General features: G+C 46.8%; 1 protein-coding gene across 1 annotated transcript; it reads left to right on the forward strand.

Annotated features, from left to right (window-relative positions):
* The first annotated feature begins 41 nt into the window (after window positions 1-41).
* On the forward strand, window positions 42-7,699 carry psmd13 (proteasome 26S subunit, non-ATPase 13). Its single transcript, XM_056278259.1, has 13 exons — window positions 42-208; window positions 624-702; window positions 934-968; window positions 1,476-1,531; window positions 1,627-1,670; window positions 1,766-1,852; window positions 1,932-2,103; window positions 2,209-2,288; window positions 2,441-2,566; window positions 3,205-3,267; window positions 3,562-3,642; window positions 5,449-5,565; window positions 7,432-7,699. The coding sequence occupies exons 1-13, from the start codon at window positions 108-110 to the stop codon at window positions 7,525-7,527; spliced, it is 1,137 nt and encodes a 378-aa protein (XP_056134234.1). The 5' UTR covers window positions 42-107; the 3' UTR covers window positions 7,528-7,699.
* The last annotated feature ends 10,832 nt before the right edge of the window (window positions 7,700-18,531 follow it).

Genomic DNA, 18,531 nt, shown 5'->3' on the forward strand with positions numbered 1-18,531 from the left:
GAAGAAGAAGGAGGAGGCGGAGCTAGCTATATAAAAAAAAATCCAACTTCCGGCTGTCCAGTTCTGAATCTGCGCTCAGGTACGGTTATATCCCGTCTGCCGCCGCAATGAAAGATGTCACCGGGTACCTCAAACAGCAACAGAGCAACAGCTCGACTCCGGAGATGGCGGCGGAGTGGCACGGACTGGAGGATTTATACAACAAAAAGTAAAGAGAGCTCACGGAGCGTCAGTTAGCCTTCCCCGGCTAAGCTAAGCTAACGGCGATCTCGCGCTGCACGCTGAGTCACGCGCGGGGTTGCTAACGCCGGCACCTTTAGCTTAACGCTAGCTGCTGTTAGCTTCGCCTTTATTCCGCAATGGTGGGCTGGGGAATTGTTATTACTGTCGGACCAGCGGCCAGGTCGACTCAGTGTGTTGGCAGTTGTGTCATTAGGCTCGCCGATAGATGTGTCGTCGACGTTGTGTCAGTGGAGTCGCTCTGAATCGGAGCCAACTGAATACCAAGTTTGCCAGTTTACCACACGTTTCCCTAAATGGCTAGCTAGTTGCCCCCTCTTGAGTGTTTGGCCCTGAAATGTCTCACTGGCCTTCTGTAAAGCTCTTTGTCTCTCCGTTGGCAGGCTGTGGCATCAGTTAACGCTGAAGCTGACAGATTTTGTTAAGGACCCCTGCTTCAAAACGGGCGATGGCCTCATACAGGTAACTGAAAAATGACTGTCACCCACTTGTGTTTAAATGGGGGACGGTGGCACTGTGATCCCAAATACCCCCACAGGCTATAGTGCCGCATCATTCAGCGCTGTCTTATAGATATTGTTCTGACTTTCGGGTGTTGCAGTAGAAGTCACTGCCCAGTCAGATGTTTAATAAATCCGCTTTCCATCCTGAGCATCAGCACAATGTAAATTAATTGCGCCTGTTATCTTGCAGCTCTATGAAAACTTCATCAGTGACTTTGAACACAGGTATGTAGAATTTGACTCAAAAATTCACATCCTATCCTTATTTTATTCCTTGTAGTTTCCCATCTCTCTTCGTTTACCATGTTTTCTCTCAACTCTCTTTAGTTGGCCCCCCCCTTTTTTTTTCTTCTCCTCCTTCCCCTCTCCCTTGAAATGAATGTATGTGTATGAATGTGACCCCAGGGGAACGGGCGGGATAGTGGGCGGGGTGGGGGGGGGAGGGAGTTCATGGGATGGGTGGTGGGGAGGGGGGTTTCGAGAATTGGGTGGGCTTGCTTTGAGGGATGGGTTTTTGTATCACTAGCAGGACAATTATAACACTTTTGTCTTTATTGTTCCACTGCTAACACAATCATTCTTAATTCTACTGTATAACTGTATAAATGCATCTGCCTTCCTGTGTGAAAAGCAATAAAATTATTTTGAAAAAAAATTCACATTCAACACTTAACAATCAAACGGTGACTGGTGTTTTGTAAGTCTAATTCACTATTTCTGATCCCATAACAGAATCAATCCTTTGTCTCTGGTGGAGATCATACTCTATGTTGCCAGACAGATGACAGGTATGAAAAACTTAATGTACCATGTGACAGTTCTGCTTAGGAGGCTACTTTTTGTTCAGTGCTCACGGTATTAAAACCAAAGTCATTTTCTTTAGATCCTAAAGATGCCATCACCTTCCTTGAGAAGACAAAAGAGAAGGTTAGCTGACCCACCATTCAACTGCCAGAGAAATAATTAACAAATTCCGTTCTCTACCGAAGCATTAACTTTGCGTGTTCACGTGTGTGTTCCAGGTGAAGAGCAGTGAAGAGGCAGTCATTCTCTGCAAGACATCTATTGGCAGTCTTAAATTAGAGATCAACGATCTTCCAGACACAAAGGTAAACTCTCTCTCAGTCTCGTTCTCTCACACTCACTCACTGACTCATTCACTCACACACCTTGTGGTTGGTTTTGCAGAAAATCATTGAAGAGGTGGAGGAAATGTTGAACAACTTGCCCGGGGTGACGTCTGTCCATGGCCGCTTCTACGACCTCTCCAGCAAATACTACCGCATCGTCGGAAACCATGCCGCTTACTACAAGGATGCCCTGCACTACCTCGGCTGTGTGGACATCAAAGACCTGCCAGGTAGACTCATTAGGGGAGACGTTATGGAGAGTTTTAAGCATTATTTTGGGCCGAAGGATGACCATGTGTCAATCTAGTTGCTAAATGTTGCTCTTTGCCCTGCAGAGACGGAGAAGCAGGAGAGAGCCTTCACATTGGGTCTGGCTGGGCTGTTAGGAGAGGGCGTTTACAACTTTGGAGAGCTGGTAGGAGTTCAACTTGGCTGTCATTAGCCAGCCCTGTTCTCTCTGTCTGTCCTTAATAGGGCTCTCCAGCCCTACTCCACCGTTCATCCATGTTTGTCAGTGGTGATTTTGTTAGTTTGTCTGAGGAGAATGTGTGGTCTTTGTCGTTGTAGTTGATGCATCCTGTCCTGGAGTCACTGAGGAACACAGACAAGCAGTGGCTGATTGATACGCTCTACGCCTTCAACGGGGGCAATGTGGAGAAGTTTCAGGGATTCAAGTCTGCCTGGGGCCAACAGGTTACTGCTAATTCCATAAATACAAAACAAAGGCGTGCAAGCTTGAACAGATTAGTTCTAGTTACTTTTTTATATGCTTTTTAGGGCATTCTTTGCTTGATAAGAAGGGGGAAGTGAAGATGGACAGGCACGACAGGGTATAGGTCCCGAGCAAACACAGCCAGGATCTCTTTACACAAGTCAACTAAATGACTAAATAAGGGATTATATCCTTTTACCTGTTTTTCAAACAATTCAATAGTTTAATGTAAATCTTTAGATACACAAATTACTATTCTTCACGCTCATTTAGGACCAAATACTTTTTTTTGCTTGCAGCCATCCCATAAGCTATCATGCAACTGACATGCATGTCCCAACTAATCGTCCAGCAAGGACAAACTTAAATTACAGCCTGGTGAGGAACAGTCTCTCTGGTTTCCAACCAGTTTAACTATCAAGTTAAAGTTATGTTAACATTTTTTAAGTGGGTGAAGATGAAGTGGCCTGACACCTATTTTAATTCTTAGACATTTTATCTCCCTGAGAACGGTATCGTTAAGATTCCTTCTCTGAAGCCAGGCACAACTCAGGATGGTTATGTGTTCCACCTGCCCAGAATGAGGAGTGGTCTTTAGTGTTGTGTGTTTCTGTTTCAGCCTGACCTAGCTGCACATGAGGCCAAGCTGATGCAGAAGATTCAGCTGCTGTGTGTGATGGAGGTGAGAAGACCCTAATCCTATTCCTAACCTTGACCCAAATAACTGTAGTGACATTAATCTAGAGTTTCTTCTGATCATATTCACTCTCAGCTAGAGCAGCAGGAAGAAGTTCCTTGTCAAATAATCAAATTAATTGAGTTCAGGTTATGGCAGCCGCACGGGCACACTTCATTGAGCATGAAATGAACCTTCGTTGGTGTTGACCCACAGACGACCAATTTCCAGACAAGATCGAACGCTCCTGTCCGATTGTGTGAAAACAAGAATATCAAAACTCCTTTTTCCTTTTTATAGATGACGTTCACCCGCCCTGCCAACCACAGGCAGCTGACCTTCCATGAGATTGCACAAAGTGCCAAAATCCCTGTCAATGAGGTCAGTGAGGTGCTGTCTAATCAGTCAGTCAAGAAATCCTTTGTCTGTTATTAGCTTTTCTGATTTGAACGCCACAGGAAAATGTGTTGTTGCTGCATTCTGTACTGCTTTACATTTTCAGAATTTAGATTTTACATTTGCATTTTTTTTCTTTTTTTTTTTCATTGTGCAGATGCTTTTAGCCAGTGTGACTTGTAGAGAGACTGAGCATTTAACAGATATATTAATGTGTCAGCCTACAGGCTCGAGCAACGAATAGTAGTCATATCATAGACAAGTGTGCATGCCATGTCAAGTGCAGTAGTGTGGGTGTACAATAGTAAGGTCAGAAATGGTGACACGAGTAATAGGGAATTCAAACAAAACCTGGACAGTAGCACAAATATGCATCCCAGTCATATTTGCAGACCATCTATGGACTAAAGTAGGTCTGGCAGAGGTGAGAGGAAAGCCTGGACCTGGAGTTAAGCCATTTTGGAATGGACATAGACAGTGACCTTCCAGTGGTAGAGCAGAGAGAGTGAACAGGAGTGTACATGTTAATACGGGTTTACAGGTAAGTTGGTGCAGTTCCTTGAGCTGCTGTAACACGAACAAGGTTTTAAACTTTTATGCTGCAGCAACAAAGAGAAGAGAGATGTGGACATCTAGGAAGGGTTTGCCCCCCCCCCCCCATGAACATTCAGGAATGGAACTAGTAAAAAAAACTGTTCCTGCACCTTTCAAGTTGGTAAGAATGGAATTAAGCGTCCGGGTAGCATAGCGGTCCATTCTGTTGCCTACCAACACAAGGCTCACCAGTTCAAATCCCCGTGTTACCTCCGGCTTGGTCGGGCGTCCCTACAGACACAATTGGCCGTGTCTGCGGGTGGGAAGCCGGGTGTGGGTATGTGTCCTGGTCGCTGCACTAGCACCTCCTCTGGTCGGTCAGGGCGCCTGTTCAGGGCGGAGGGGCAGCTAGGAGGAATAGCGTGATCCTCCCATGTGCTACGTCCCCCTGGTGAAACTCCTCACTGTCAGGTGGCTGGTGACTCCACATGTATTGGAGGAGGCATGTGGTAATCAGCAGCCCTCCCCGGATCGGCAGAGGGGGTGGAGCAGCGACTGGGACAGCTCGGAAGAATGGGGTGATTGGCCAAGTACAATTGCGGAGAAAAGGGGGGGGGGCGAAAAAAAGAATGGAATTAAGACCAAGGTGCAGGTGCTGTCGGGTAGTATTTACCAATATCATTTTTCTCTGCAGGTTCTGAGTACGACTGATGCCGAGTGCTGAGTTCCGATCCATTTCTTTTGCTGAACAGTGCAGACTCAGACCAGTAGTTTGGGGTAAAATAATTGAGACAGAATCAGGCCCCCCACCACCACCACCACCACTATTCCAGAAATACAGGCTTTCGTATGGCAAAAGTCTAGAAAATCAAGCCATTTTGATTTTACTTGTGACGTTATACATGGCTTCTGGTGTCAGATTTCAGTCTCGGGTATAATCTCCAATACCGAGTCTCCATTTTAGTTTGGTATCGACCCGATATCTGATATCAGTACCGGTGTCAGTGCGTCCTTATTATCAGGTTGTGTCATCACGTGTGTTCGAGTTCAAAAGGCAGCAAACGTGTGAGTTTCTCCAAAACCTCATGCAGATCAGAGTGGTGAACGGTCAAACAGCCGGAGCCACAAAACACTGTTTTTTGGTCCAGCCAGCTACCACTGTGTTCGAACAGACCTTTAACAGGAACACCATTAAAGGGCACCCATTAATGGGGTGTGTGTGTGGGTGGGGTGTGTGTGCGTGCTTTCTCCCTGCAGGTGGAGCTGCTGGTGATGAAGGCTCTGTCTGTTGGTCTGATTAAAGGCAACATCGACGAGGTGGACCAGAAGGTCCAGATGACCTGGGTGCAGCCCAGAGTGCTGGACCTGCAGCAGGTAAATGTCCCAGAGCCGACAAACGACAGGAACATGTCACCCACTGAGTCCCGTGTGAGGAGATCAGTAGTGTCGAGCGGCAAACAATAGACATGGAGCAGGGATAACAGCAGCTCTGGCTGGGTCTAGATGTCGTTTTAAAAAAATGTCTGCTTGTAGTATATTTACCTTGAATCCTTGAAACCTTTATTTTTTTAAATTTCTGAAACAAGCCGTTTTTTCAAATTAAGCATTAAAAAAACTTACAAAATGTAAATTGATTACAATTTTCTTAGGCTCAGGAATTGGTTTGTAGATATGAAAGCAATGTGGAAGTATCACGTAGTGGGTTAAACTGGTCAGACAATAAACCTTATCTAGCCTTGTGAAAAACCTGTTGAATGCTATAGAACAGTGTTTCCCAACCCAGTCCTCAAGGACCCCCTACCCTGCAGATTTTCCTTGTAACCCTGCATAGGCAGCCCTGCTTGTACTTACTCAACCAATCATCTCACAGCACTTAATTATGCAAGGTGTGCAACATCTGACATAATTCATTGCTGATTGGTTGAATGACTACAAACGCGTACTTATTCAGGGTTACGAAGAAAATCTGCAGGATGGGGGATCCTTGAGGACTGGATTGGGAAACACTTACAGAAGACGTACAGTTGGAATGAAGTCGGAAGTTCACATTCACCTCAGCCAAATATATTTAAACTCAGTGTTTCCCCAATTCCTGACATTTAGTGCTAATAAACATTCCCAGTCTCAGGTCAGTTAAGATCACTACTTTATTTTACATTACATGTGGAATGCCAAAAAAATCATCTTTAAAAAAAGAAAAAAATGTGCTTGTCATGCACAAAGTAGATGTCCTAGCTGACTCGCCAAAACTGTAGTTTGTTAACATGAAATCTGTGGAGTGGTTAAAAAAAGAGTTTTATAGAATATGTAAACTTGTGACTTCAGCTGTATGTTGGTAGAGGTGGGTGGACTGTCATGCCAGGACTGGGCTTACGGGAATTTAAATCAAGCCTTGGCTTACATGCCTAAGTACTGAAGCCATTAAACGAATTTAACGGGGTAGACTTGAGGAGACTGGAGTGGTGTAGATATCCTCACACGTCTCTGTTTCATGCCGTTATTTGGTCTGTTTGGGAGCTCTCGCTTGCCAGAAATCTGACATCAACCCCGATTCCTTCCTGCTGATGGAACGTCAGACCCATCCTCCTCACTATCATGTCATTTCACCAGAGTTTTAAAGCTACAATCCTGTATATTTACACACAAACAGGTGTCCTATTAGATATTCTCCCTCCCTGGTGTATTTAAGACAATAGCTAATGCATGAATAGCCAGATCATGAACTGTTGTAGGAGCTGATGTGAGTGGTTGGCGTCTGGTAGGACCTTGTCAGGAAAAATGATAGGGTGAGTAGTGTTTTCCATCTTCATCATAGCAGCCAAATGAGGAAGAAGAAGGCAGGTAGTGTGGAGTTTGAAGAAGTGAAGTTGTGTCTAACAAGCAGATATGATGGAACAAGCTGGCAGAAGGCGTTTTCCAACAGATAGTAGTACAACGTCAATATGTAAAACTCAGGTCCAACACGGTTTTTTGGTTTGTTTCTGGCACAACAGCGCTGCGGACTCTCATTCAGGTGGACTGGAGCGCAGAAAACACTCACCTTACCCACACCTACATAGGAGACTCACAGTTCAACTAAAACTATTAAACTGTCTAAATCATTGATTTAGACAAAACACCTGTATCACCGTATGACAATATCCTAATTTCATCCCAACGCGATGCCACTGAAAGACAATAAGCTAAATGATCATGTTGATTTATTGCTCGGCCTTACCTTCACCTGCGATGTTATTTCAGATCAAAGGGATGAAGGAGAGGCTGGACCTCTGGTGTGGAGACGTGAAGAACATGGCCATGTTGGTGGAGCAGCAGGCTCACGACATCCTCACCTGAACAGCCGTCTATCTTCTCACCGTTTTCACACACACACACACACACACACTGAGAGGACGGTCACTCCATCCGCCTGCTGCGTTTCGTTTTTCTGTTGGATCTTCATTGTTCCTGTGTAACTCTAACCATTTGTATCTAAACCGAGTGAATTACATCTTCTTTTACAAATAAACCCTTCTGGCTGGAGCATTATTCTCACAGCATGGATAACTCGTCACATAAGTAGTATGTAAGAATGCTGATGTGTGTTAAACCGCTCCAACGGCCGTTTTATTTCTTTTCTGATGAACTTGGACGTTGTCTCCCCGGCTCTGAGTTGAGCTGAACAGTCGCTTCTTGTACATTTTACTTGTTCCTCTGCTAAACGGAGGTCACGTCAGCCGCACGAGGCCGGTTACCTTCCGGATCTGAGGTCGGTTACTCAAAGCAGGTTTTTATGTCGTGTGAAGATCATTCACGGAGAAAGAAAAAACAGGCAAGGCGCAAGTAAGAGAGAAAAACATTTTCTTCCACTCGATACCTAAAATCTGTTTTTCAGGCGGCCTCTTTCAAACTGTCTTCAAAACATCAAATCATCATCTTGGACAAAAAGATGAATTCGTAACTCCTCGGTTGTTCTCAGACATGTTCAAGTCTTGGTTTATGTTCTGCCGTCATGCTGCGGTTATTATGTTTTGGTTCTTTTCCCCCGAGAAGGATTTTGATGGAACAAATCCTCAAATTTACTGGTTGGTTTTTATTTTTATTATGTCCTTAATGTCACTTCTGTCGTGCTCGAGTGTCTGTGAAGTCGGTGAAAATTGCACGGCCCTTCACACAACACGGGCATCTTCAGAGACTCTGGAGGCCCGTTTCTCCTGACGAGTGTGTTTCATCTGATCCAGAACATCCACTCTTGGCGTTCCCCAACGCCCCCAAAAAGTCCCGCTGGCAGTCGTGGTCGACCCTGTTGCCAAGAGACTCCAGGCCATCGACCATAAAATAACCAAACTGTTTTTGGTTCAAATCATGACTAAAGAAAATCACACTTGGAAGAGTTTAACTTAATTAGGTGTTTTCCTGCACAGTCACACAGAAATCAGAAACACTTTGTCATTTCGTGCACTTGCGCACATGAAATGAAACGGAACGAAACAAAACGCCGTTTCCCACAGCGATGCAACACAAAGACAAAAACACATGTCCAAAAACTACAAGAACACACATCCAAACTAACAAAGATATCTAAACTAAAAAATATATATAAAAAAAAAAATCACTGTCCTGGTGAGCAAACTCCAGTTAGGATGACTGTCGGAACTGCTGGTCGGCGTGGGCTAGCAGTTAGCTTAGCCTGACCCGCTTCCACGTCTTGTCAGACCGCCCTCGGTGTTTCCTCTTCGGGCACAGCTCCAGGCAGGGCCGTGGTCCCTGGGCCCACAGGACTCAGCAGACCAGGCTCCCTCAGCCGATCTAAGGCCAGCTCTCCCAGCCAGACACCTTCGACACACCTCCCCGCACTCCACACGACGATACTAATAACACAATTAAGGCCAGGTGACGCTGCCGCCAGGCCGCCCTCAGTGTTATCGGAACTGCCGGGCTGCGTGGGCTAGCAGTTAACTTAGCCTGTCCCGCTTCCACGTCTTGTCAGACCATCCTCGGTGTTACCTCATCGGGCACAGCTCCAGGCGGTGCCGTGGTCCTTGGGCCCACAGGACACAGCAGACCAGGCTCCCTCAGCCGATCCAAGGCCAGCTCTCCCAGCCAGCTGCGTGGGCTAGCAGTTAACTTAGCCTGTCCCGCTTCCACGTCTTGTCAGACCATCCTCGGTGTTACCTCATCGGGCACAGCTCCAGGCGGTGCCGTGGTCCTTGGGCCCACAGGACACAGCAGACCAGGCTCCCTCAGCCGATCCAAGGCCAGCTCTCCCAGCCAGACACCTTCAACACACCTCCCCGCACTCCACACGACGATACTAATAACACAGTCAAGGCTAGGCGACGCCACCGCCAGGCCGCCCTCGGTGTTATCGGAACTGCCGGGCTGCGTGGGCTAGCAGTTAGCTTAGCCTGCCCCGCTTCCGCTTCTTGTCAGACCATCCTCGGTGTTACCTCATCGGGCACAGCCCCAGGCAGTACCGTGGTCCCTGGGCCCACAGGACTCAGCAGACCAGGCTCCCTCAGCCGATCCAAGGCTAGCTCTCCCCGCCAGACACCTTCGACACACCTCCCCGCACTCCACACGACGATACTAATAACACAATTAAGGCCAGGTGACGCTGCCGCCAGGCCGCCCTCAGTGTTATCGGAACTGCCGGGCTGCGTGGGCTAGCAGTTAGCTTAGCCTGCCCCGCTTCCACGTCTTGTCAGACCGTCCTCGGTGTTACCTCATCGGGCACAGCTCCAGGCGGTGCCGTGGTCCTTGGGCCCACAGGACACAGCAGACCAGGCTCCCTCAGCCGATCCAAGGCCAGCTCTCCCCGCCAGACACCTTCAACACACCTCCCCGCACTCCACACAACAACACTAATAACACAGTCAAGGCCAGGTGACGCTGCCGCCAGGCCGCCCTCGGTGTTATCGGAACTGCCGGGCTGCGTGGGCTAGCAGTTAGCTTAGCCTGCCCCGCTTCCACGTCTTGTCAGACCGTCCTTGGTGTTACCTCATCGGGCACAGCCCCAGGCGGTGCCGTGGTCCCTGGGCCCACAGGATGCAGCAGACCAAGCTTCCTCAGCTGATCCAAGGCCAGCTCTCCCCGCCAGACACCTTCGACACACCTCCCCGCACTCCACACAACAACACTAATAACACAGTTAAGGCTGTGACGCTGCCGCCAGGCCGCCCTTGGTGTTATTGGAACTGCCGGGCTGCGTGGGCTAGCAGTTAGCTTAGCCTGCCCCGCTTCCACGTCTTGTCAGACCGTCCTCGGTGTTACCTCATCGGGCACAGCTCCAGGCGGTGCCGTGGTCCTTGGGCCCACAGGACACAGCAGACCAAGCTTCCTCAGCTGATCCAAGGCCAGCTCTCCCAGCCAGACACCTTCGACACACCTCCCCACACTCCACACAACAACACTAATAACACAGTTAAGGCCAGGTGACGCTGCCGCCAGGCCGCCCTCAGTGTTATCGGAACTGCCGGGCTGCGTGCGCTAGCAGTTAGCTTAGCCTGCCCCGCTTCCGCATCTTGTCAGACCGTCCTCGGTGTTACCTCATCGGGCACAGGTCCAGGCGGTGCCGTGGTCCCTGGGCCCACAGGACACAGCAGACCAAGCTTCCTCAGCCGATCCAAGGCCAGCTCTCCCAGCCATCAAACCAAGACACACTTAGACGTGGACAAAGGCACTGCATGGACGGTACTGGGCAAGGCCGCCGCAAACATGAATTCGCGCCGCCATCATTTCCAAAGTCACATTTCCTCTACAGTAAAACAAAGACAAGAATTCTTGTCCATGAAAGATTCTATTTTTGTGCACATTTTTTAAGCAGCATTTACAGCTCATGTCCATGAAAGATACTGAAAACATTTGAGCTGTGCATTTTTCACCTCAAAGTATTCTCACAGACCTGCTATCTGCTGGTCCTAGTAATTCAAATCCCACTGAGTCCATTGGGAATCCGTCAGAACTCTGCAAATGAGGTTCTGGGCAGAACCGGCTCACGATGCATGAACCAGAAAAGGTTCAGATGTTTCTTAAGGCCTGCACATTTTCAGCTTACAAAATGTAACACGAACTAGTCTTGTCCTCCATGGCAGGGGTACTAAATATAAATCTACACCATTTCTACAGAGAATCAGTGGTGGTAGGTTGCTTCTCGAGCTCAAATCTCACAACTAAACGGAAACGCGAATATTTTCTAACTTCACTTAGTCGTTGTACATTTTTCCTGTCTTATTCCAATGAAAAAAATGCATGTCTAAAGGCCAGACTTCACTTTTATTAGCGTTGTCTTCAAAGGAGCTCCCCTAGCTCAGCTTCTCTCTGACAATCTTTTTTTTTTATATTTGTGGCGTCATCGGATCAAACCATCAAAATATGAAACCCCGCCCACCCTCGCTACCAAATCTTACTTGTACTTATCACTCAAAGGTCGGTTTATGAATACTGTAGCCAATTCGGGGGGCAGTCCGGTAACCGTCACAGCCGGGACGCGAACCCGTATCTCCCGCTCCGCAAGTGACAACATTAACTAGTCGACTAAAGCAGTGGTTCTCAACCTTTTTGGGGTCCTGGACCCCCTGCGTATTTTTGATCTACCCTGAGGACCCCTCCACCTGATCTTGGGGGAGGGGGGGTTGCAATTTGATAGAAACAGTAGAAACTGCATTTTAAATTGCATTATAGCATTTATTCACTCTTTGGGGCAAAAATAAGAGCTTTCAGTTGTAACTTAGATATAGTTAACAAAACAGAATTCTTATCCAGTAACTTTCAGATATATGTAACAAAACAGAATATGTATTCAGTAACTTTCAGATATATGTAACAACAGAATTTTTATGCAGTAACTTTTAACAATGCAAACGGGAGCGAGGTCTCTTATTAAAATACAATAAATTACACTTGTGAAACAGATGTAATTAGAGAAAAAAGTCCTGTTACCCTTTATAGTTTAGGCAGATAAAGGTCTCAGTCACATTTGAGTAAAATAATCCTATTTCTATAAATGTCATAGGATCTTTTTTTTAAAGATATTTTATTTTCACGGACCCCTTGCAATTACACCACGGACCACTAGGGGTCCGCGGACCTCCGGTTGAGAAACACTGGACTTAAGGGTCCGACCCGTTAGTCTAGGACCAACGTGTCTACTTATCCATGCACGTTACAATACTAATGAGGACTAGAGTCCGCCAAAGGTGTTGAACACGTTAGTCATTTGCAAGTAAAAAAATGTTTGAATGTTTTACTTTTCTATTACGCGTTTATTATGTTCAAGGTTTCTAGACATGAAACTGATTTCCGATTACTGATTATGGGTCTGACTTTCACGATCCAGTCAAATGAATTTCACGTTTTTCGATCTTGTAATTTTCTACTGAACATTTTTTAATGTAAAGTTACCCAAAATATTTTAAACTTGGGTCGCACGAGGATAATGGCGCGTCAGTGGTATCGGCACATAAAGGCTGCACCATACCAGCACCCAGTCTTGTTTAATTGATTATTCATTCGTTTACTTTCTGATCGGCCTTCCCTGTGGGTGCTCAACCTTTTTGATGGGGTCGGCGTCTGGGGGCGTGGCCTGGGGCGGGGCGTGGCCTTTGACTGGGCGGGGCCTGTGGCGGGTTTGTTTACTTGTTACACCAACTGCTTCCGTGTTGCGTGGCAGCCATGTTTTCTGAGGCGATTCCAAGTAGGCCACTTCGGAAAATGATTATGGTAAGTAGGAAATGGTTTAAACGGTACTGAATTAATTATCTATGTTAAGTAGTGTAAACTACTAATAAGACACGTTAGCCCCTAGCTAGCGGGTCTGAGCCTTTAGCCGAGCGGCTAGTGACGTCGCCTTGTGGTGCAGTACACCCCGTCTCGAATCGCGCACCGGGCAAGAAAATAACCGGTCACATTGGTGGCAGCGGCGGGATCCGGAAGTGTGCAGATCCTCAGAAGTCTTTTCGGAGCGCGGGAAGAACAAAGCGAGAGGGCGCGCTTCCGGGAAGGGTGACGACTGTAAACTACTAATAACACACGTTAGCCCCTAGCTAACGGGTCTGACCCTTTAGCCGAGCGGTTAGTGACGTCGCCTTGTGGTGCAGTACATCTCGTATCGAATTCCGCACCGAGCAAGAAAATAACCGGTTACAGTAGGAAATGGTTTAACTGGTACTGAATTAATTATCTATGTCTTTTTAACTATAGAATCATGGATACACATAGATTTGATTGAGTTATTTTAATGTGCAATGAAAAAAGCCCACAAGGTTTAATCGCTGCGTCGCATTGCCTCAGATACAACGAGGTATTTATTTTAATCACTTTTAAACAGACTGTCCTCTGTTTTACTAAGTTCTGTGTAGTTTTTAACCTGCGCATAGAGAGGAAAAAGACCAGCTGTTGCTCCCGTGGTCAGTGTAGCAACTTCGGTCCACTTCAGGAAAGGCTTGATGGTAATTAGGCGGGGAAAACCACGTGCATATATCGGTATCGGCCTCGGGAATAGGCCCAAATGAGTTGGAAAATATCGGCATATCGGCAAGAATCCAATATAGTGCGTCTCTAATTTAAACTGTGACTAAAGCCCCTTGGAGAAACTCTCACCCTAGTTGTCAACATAATTAAACTGTTTCAGAAAACCAATCAGTTTCTGGTAATAAATGACATCGTCTAATACTTTGATTTGATTGGGCAGTCAATGAATTGGTCTGGTTTTTTGAATAGTTGCCTAGCAACATCATCCCAGTTAGCGAGCTAGCTAGCTATCAATAAGGAGTCTTGTGGAGTCAGCCTGCGGAGGGTTGATTGTCTGTGTTCAGAGAGGGGGCGCTAACACGGTTATAACAAATCAAATCGTGCTTCTGGGGCTGAAAAAATGACTCCCCTATCATTAATATTACACAATACAACCTGTCTGACCGAATTAAAATCATGGATCTTTAAATGTCAAGATTCAGCATTTTTACTAAATGCCTTTTTAGTGACTTTTATTGTTGTTTTGTTTTCTCTTTGCATTTAGAAATACAAAGGATGGAAACAATCCGTGTGTCAGATTCCAGACTGAGACAAGACCAACTGAGATAAGTGAGTTAAATGGTAAGTGGACTGCATTTATAAAGCGCTTCTCTAGTCGACCGACCACTCAAACTGCTTTACAGTGTATGCCTCACATTCACCCATACATTCATATACTGATAGCAGAGGCTGGCATGCAAGGTGCCAACCTGCTCATCAAGAACAGTTAAGGGTTCAGTGTCTTGCTCAAGGGCATTTTGACATGCTCTCCGCAGGAGCCGGGGATTGAACCAGCGACCTTCCAAAGACCTTCTAAAGTGTTAGACCAAGTCCTGACCTGACCCAGTCTTCTAACATAGGTAACCACTGGCAGGTATGCCTCTGTTCTGAAGGCCCATATAGAGTCATATTTGGTTTTATATATATATATATATAATGGACATGTATGTGCCAGCATTCATGTCATTCTCACCCCACAATATGTAAAATTCAGTGATGTACAAATAGCTAAAAAATGATTAATTGTACTGCCAAAATTAGAAATAATAATAATAATAATAACAATCATCTTCCAGGGGAGGCCTTATCATATGGGCCATGAAACATGTTTTTCTTTGCTGAAAACTGTTGTAAAATAGCAGTTTAAAACCTTTTTTTTCCCCCAGGGGAGCATGCCCCCGGACCCCCTACAGAAGGGATGGGCAATCTTCTCCAGAAAGGGCCGGTGTGGGTGAAGGATTTTGTTCCACCCAAGCAGTTACACACCTGATCCGACTTATCGTCCAGTCGAGTCTTTGCTGAGGAACTGGACTAGGAGACACAGGTGTGTAACTGCTTGGTTGGGATAAGGTTGCCCACCCCTGCCCTACAAGGTTTTGCCCCCCCCCCTATACAAAACTCTCTCCTACACCCTTGCCTGGTTGTATCGGGATACAGTACATGAAAATGTTGTTAAATAGAATCTGGATACTTGTATATTTTTCATAGTTGCCAACCTTCAGTAAGTGACTCCGTAGGAGGCGCTCTCTGGTGAGAGTTCGGTGGAAGCTCAAATCACCTGCATTGAAATCAAAGGATTAAATCAAACGTTCGTGCGTCTCCTTTCTGAAAACAGGATTGTCCCGGCTGCCATCCGGGCTGTGTGTTGTCTGGCTGGTGACTGTCCTGACGCCATCATGCTGCAGTGTGACCGAACACAAATAGAAACTTTAAATGTGGGTTACGGGTCACTTCAGAGGAGATAAATAGCTCAGGAGATGCCTCTGTGACAGAGCGGTGTTCTGTATGGACCTCACTAAAGACTTGTGACCGGTACCGATACTGGTATCAGATATTGGGTTGTTGCCAGACTAACATGTTTAATGTTCGGCCTGTGAACCACAATTTCGAGTATTGGTGTCGGAGATTTTGATCAAGACTAAAATTACATTTCTCAAGTCACAAATAATGTCATAAATAAAAGCAAAATGGCTTAATTTACTGCATTGTTTTTGGCACATAGAAGCCTGTATCTCTGATTATATCTTGATTATTTTGCCCATTGATCCCAATCTGTTGGTCTAAAGGGGCAGTCACATTAATGCACACCAATTAATTCCATCAAGCTAAATGCACCAAGCTGGATGTGGTACCATGCTGGGCGGGAGGCTAAAAGCTAACCAGCTAGCTATGTAGCAGCTAATGTTAAAATACGGACAAAATAACAGTGTAATATTAGAATATGTACACCGTCTGCTCTGGTTTCTCATGACATAGCAAACCATGCAGCCTCTCTTTAGTTTATTTTGTAATCTGCCAGATTAAAGTAATGAAAATAATCGGACGATGTGAGAATTACTCTTATATATTCAATGTTGTTGGGAACTTTGTTCTTTCTAAAATTGCAGTAAAAACTGGTAGATGGTCACAGATGTCATTTATTAAAAGCCCGGTCTCAGTGATGTTTGTGAATATATTGTCTATCGAGGTGGCACAGTGTGGTGTGATTCTGCTAGCGTTAGCGATTTTAGGATATAAACCCAAACTATACATTGTGTTAATGAACCCTTCAGTCTTTGTGTGCTTATTTGGGTTTAACAGGTCTATACTGAAATCCCCACATATGAACACACCCTTTTGTGTTGCTTTTGAATAAGTTTCTTCTATCCAGTCCTTAGATATTTCATTATTTGATCCCGGTGGTCGTATATAGCCCTGTGATGGCCCAGCGGCCTGTCCAGGGTGTCTCCCTGCCTGCCACCCAGTGGCTGCTGGGATAGGCTCCAGCATCCCCGTGGCCCTGAGAGCAGGATAAGCAGTTTGGATAATGGATGGATGGATGGTGTGAGAATTACAGATTCCGCCATGTTTGATTTTCAACTTCGGGGTCAAAGTGTGATCAAGCAGCTCTACTGGTCAAACGTGTGTAACGTCATGCGAATTTCCCCAGGTCAAAGTTCACCAAGCTTGAACTTTGGTACGGTGTGAAGAGGTGAAAGTTCTTCACAGGCGAATGCGGGTACCGTTTCCCACTCTTGGCATTTTGTTTGAAGTGAAGTTAATGGCACGCGGCTTACGGCCATACCACCCTGATAACGCCCGATGTTGGAAGCTAACCAGGGCCGGGCCTGGTTAGCACTTGGATGGGAGACCTCCTAGGAATACCGGATGCTGTGACAGACATGGGCGCAAATCCACGAATACTGGGATGGCATCCAGTGCCCCGTCCGTTGGGTTAGTGGTTGTGTCAGGAAGGGGCATCCGGCGTAAAATTCTGCCAAGTCATTATGCGGATTGACAAAACCATACCGGATCAGTCAAGGCTCCATACGGGATTGGCTGAGGCCTGGGTTAACAACGGCCGCCATTGGTGCTGTGCCCTCACAGGGTACCAATGAAAGCTACAATCCGCTGTGGCGACCCCTGAAAAACAGGGAACAAGCTGAAAGAAGAAGAAGAATGCGGATTGACATGACCATACCGGATCGGTCAAGGCCTGGGGTAACAATGGCTGGCCCTGGTGCTGTGCCCTGTGCCCGAAAGGAACAGAAGAAGAAGAAGAAGTTAACGGCACGCAAAGGTGTCGTGTACGTGACCGGCCCTTAAATCGGCACTGTCCAGCGATAGTATAGGGTTGTACTGGTACTCGGGATCGGCCGACTCGTACTCGGTATCGGTACAGTGGTATCGGTCCAGTGGTATCGGTCCAGTGGTATCGGTTCGTCGTCTGTCAAGACGAACTAAGGGCCAGCTCAGGTCCGCCGGTTTTCCCTGTCAGACAACAGTTAAAAGACAAAACAACAGTCGGCCGAGGAGGCTCGGACAGCGGGATCAATGAGCATCCGTTAGGAAAACAGGACTGCTGACTGGCTGGGTGTTTGTCTGGGAGGAGGAGGAGGAGGAGAAGGAAGGAGAGAGAAAGAGGAAGGAGAGAGCTAAATGAGGCTGGATGATTAGGAAAAGCAAGCTGTTTCCCCCACAGGGAGGGAGCCGAATGTGAAGCTCCATCCATCCCCACCTCCCTGCATCTCTGTCTCTTTAAGCGCCCGGAGGAGGAGGAGGAGGAGGAGGAGAGGTGTGTGTGTGTGTGTGTGTGTGTTTGAGTGTGTGGGGGAGGGGTATTGGCTGGGGTGGAACAGTCCTGTAATGAGCAGATTTTAGAGAGAGAGAGAGGGAGGAGGGCGGGAGAGAGAGAGAGAGAGAGAGGAGAGGAGGGAGGGAGGGAGAGAGAGAGAAAGAGCGAGAGAGAGGCAGAAAACGGGAGAGCGCGTATGACTTGGTGGAAATGGGATATCTGAACCATCCAGATGTAGGTGAGCGATAAAAAACGGAGAAGACAAAAGGAAGGAGGAGAGGAATAATTCTGCTGTTATTTTATCTTTGTCTTTCTTCTTCCTCATCTCTCCGTGTCCTCTTCTTCAGGGGAGAGAGAGCCTCATCTTTACATCAGCAGCACAGCGAGAACGGGGATATTCACACTCTGTTGACTCTAGGTGTGCGTGTGCGGCTGAGTGTGTGCGTGTGTGTGCGTGTGTGTGTGTGTGTGTTTATGGATGTGTATATCTGAAGGTAGCCCAGATTGTCGGTTTCCAGGCCACGCTATAGAAATATCCTCAACTTCTCTTCCACTCTCTCTCTCTCTCTCTCTCTCTCTCTCTCTCTCTCTCTCTCTCTCTCTCTCTCTCTCTCTCTCTCTCTCTTTTTCTTCTAACCGGTGCGGCTCCATCCCTCTCCTGTGTCTGTGCGTGTGCCGGTGCGGTGCAGATGGAGGGATGGAGGGATGGAGGGATGGTGTAATGTCTGATTGAGTTGCTGCCGCCACACTGTGGGCCTCTGGGACTCCTGGAGAAGCCTGGGCCTCGCCTGTCTGGA

The sequence above is a fragment of the Lampris incognitus genome, chromosome 4 (assembly GCF_029633865.1).
Source record: "Lampris incognitus isolate fLamInc1 chromosome 4, fLamInc1.hap2, whole genome shotgun sequence".
NCBI classification, from domain to species: domain Eukaryota; kingdom Metazoa; phylum Chordata; class Actinopteri; order Lampriformes; family Lampridae; genus Lampris; species Lampris incognitus.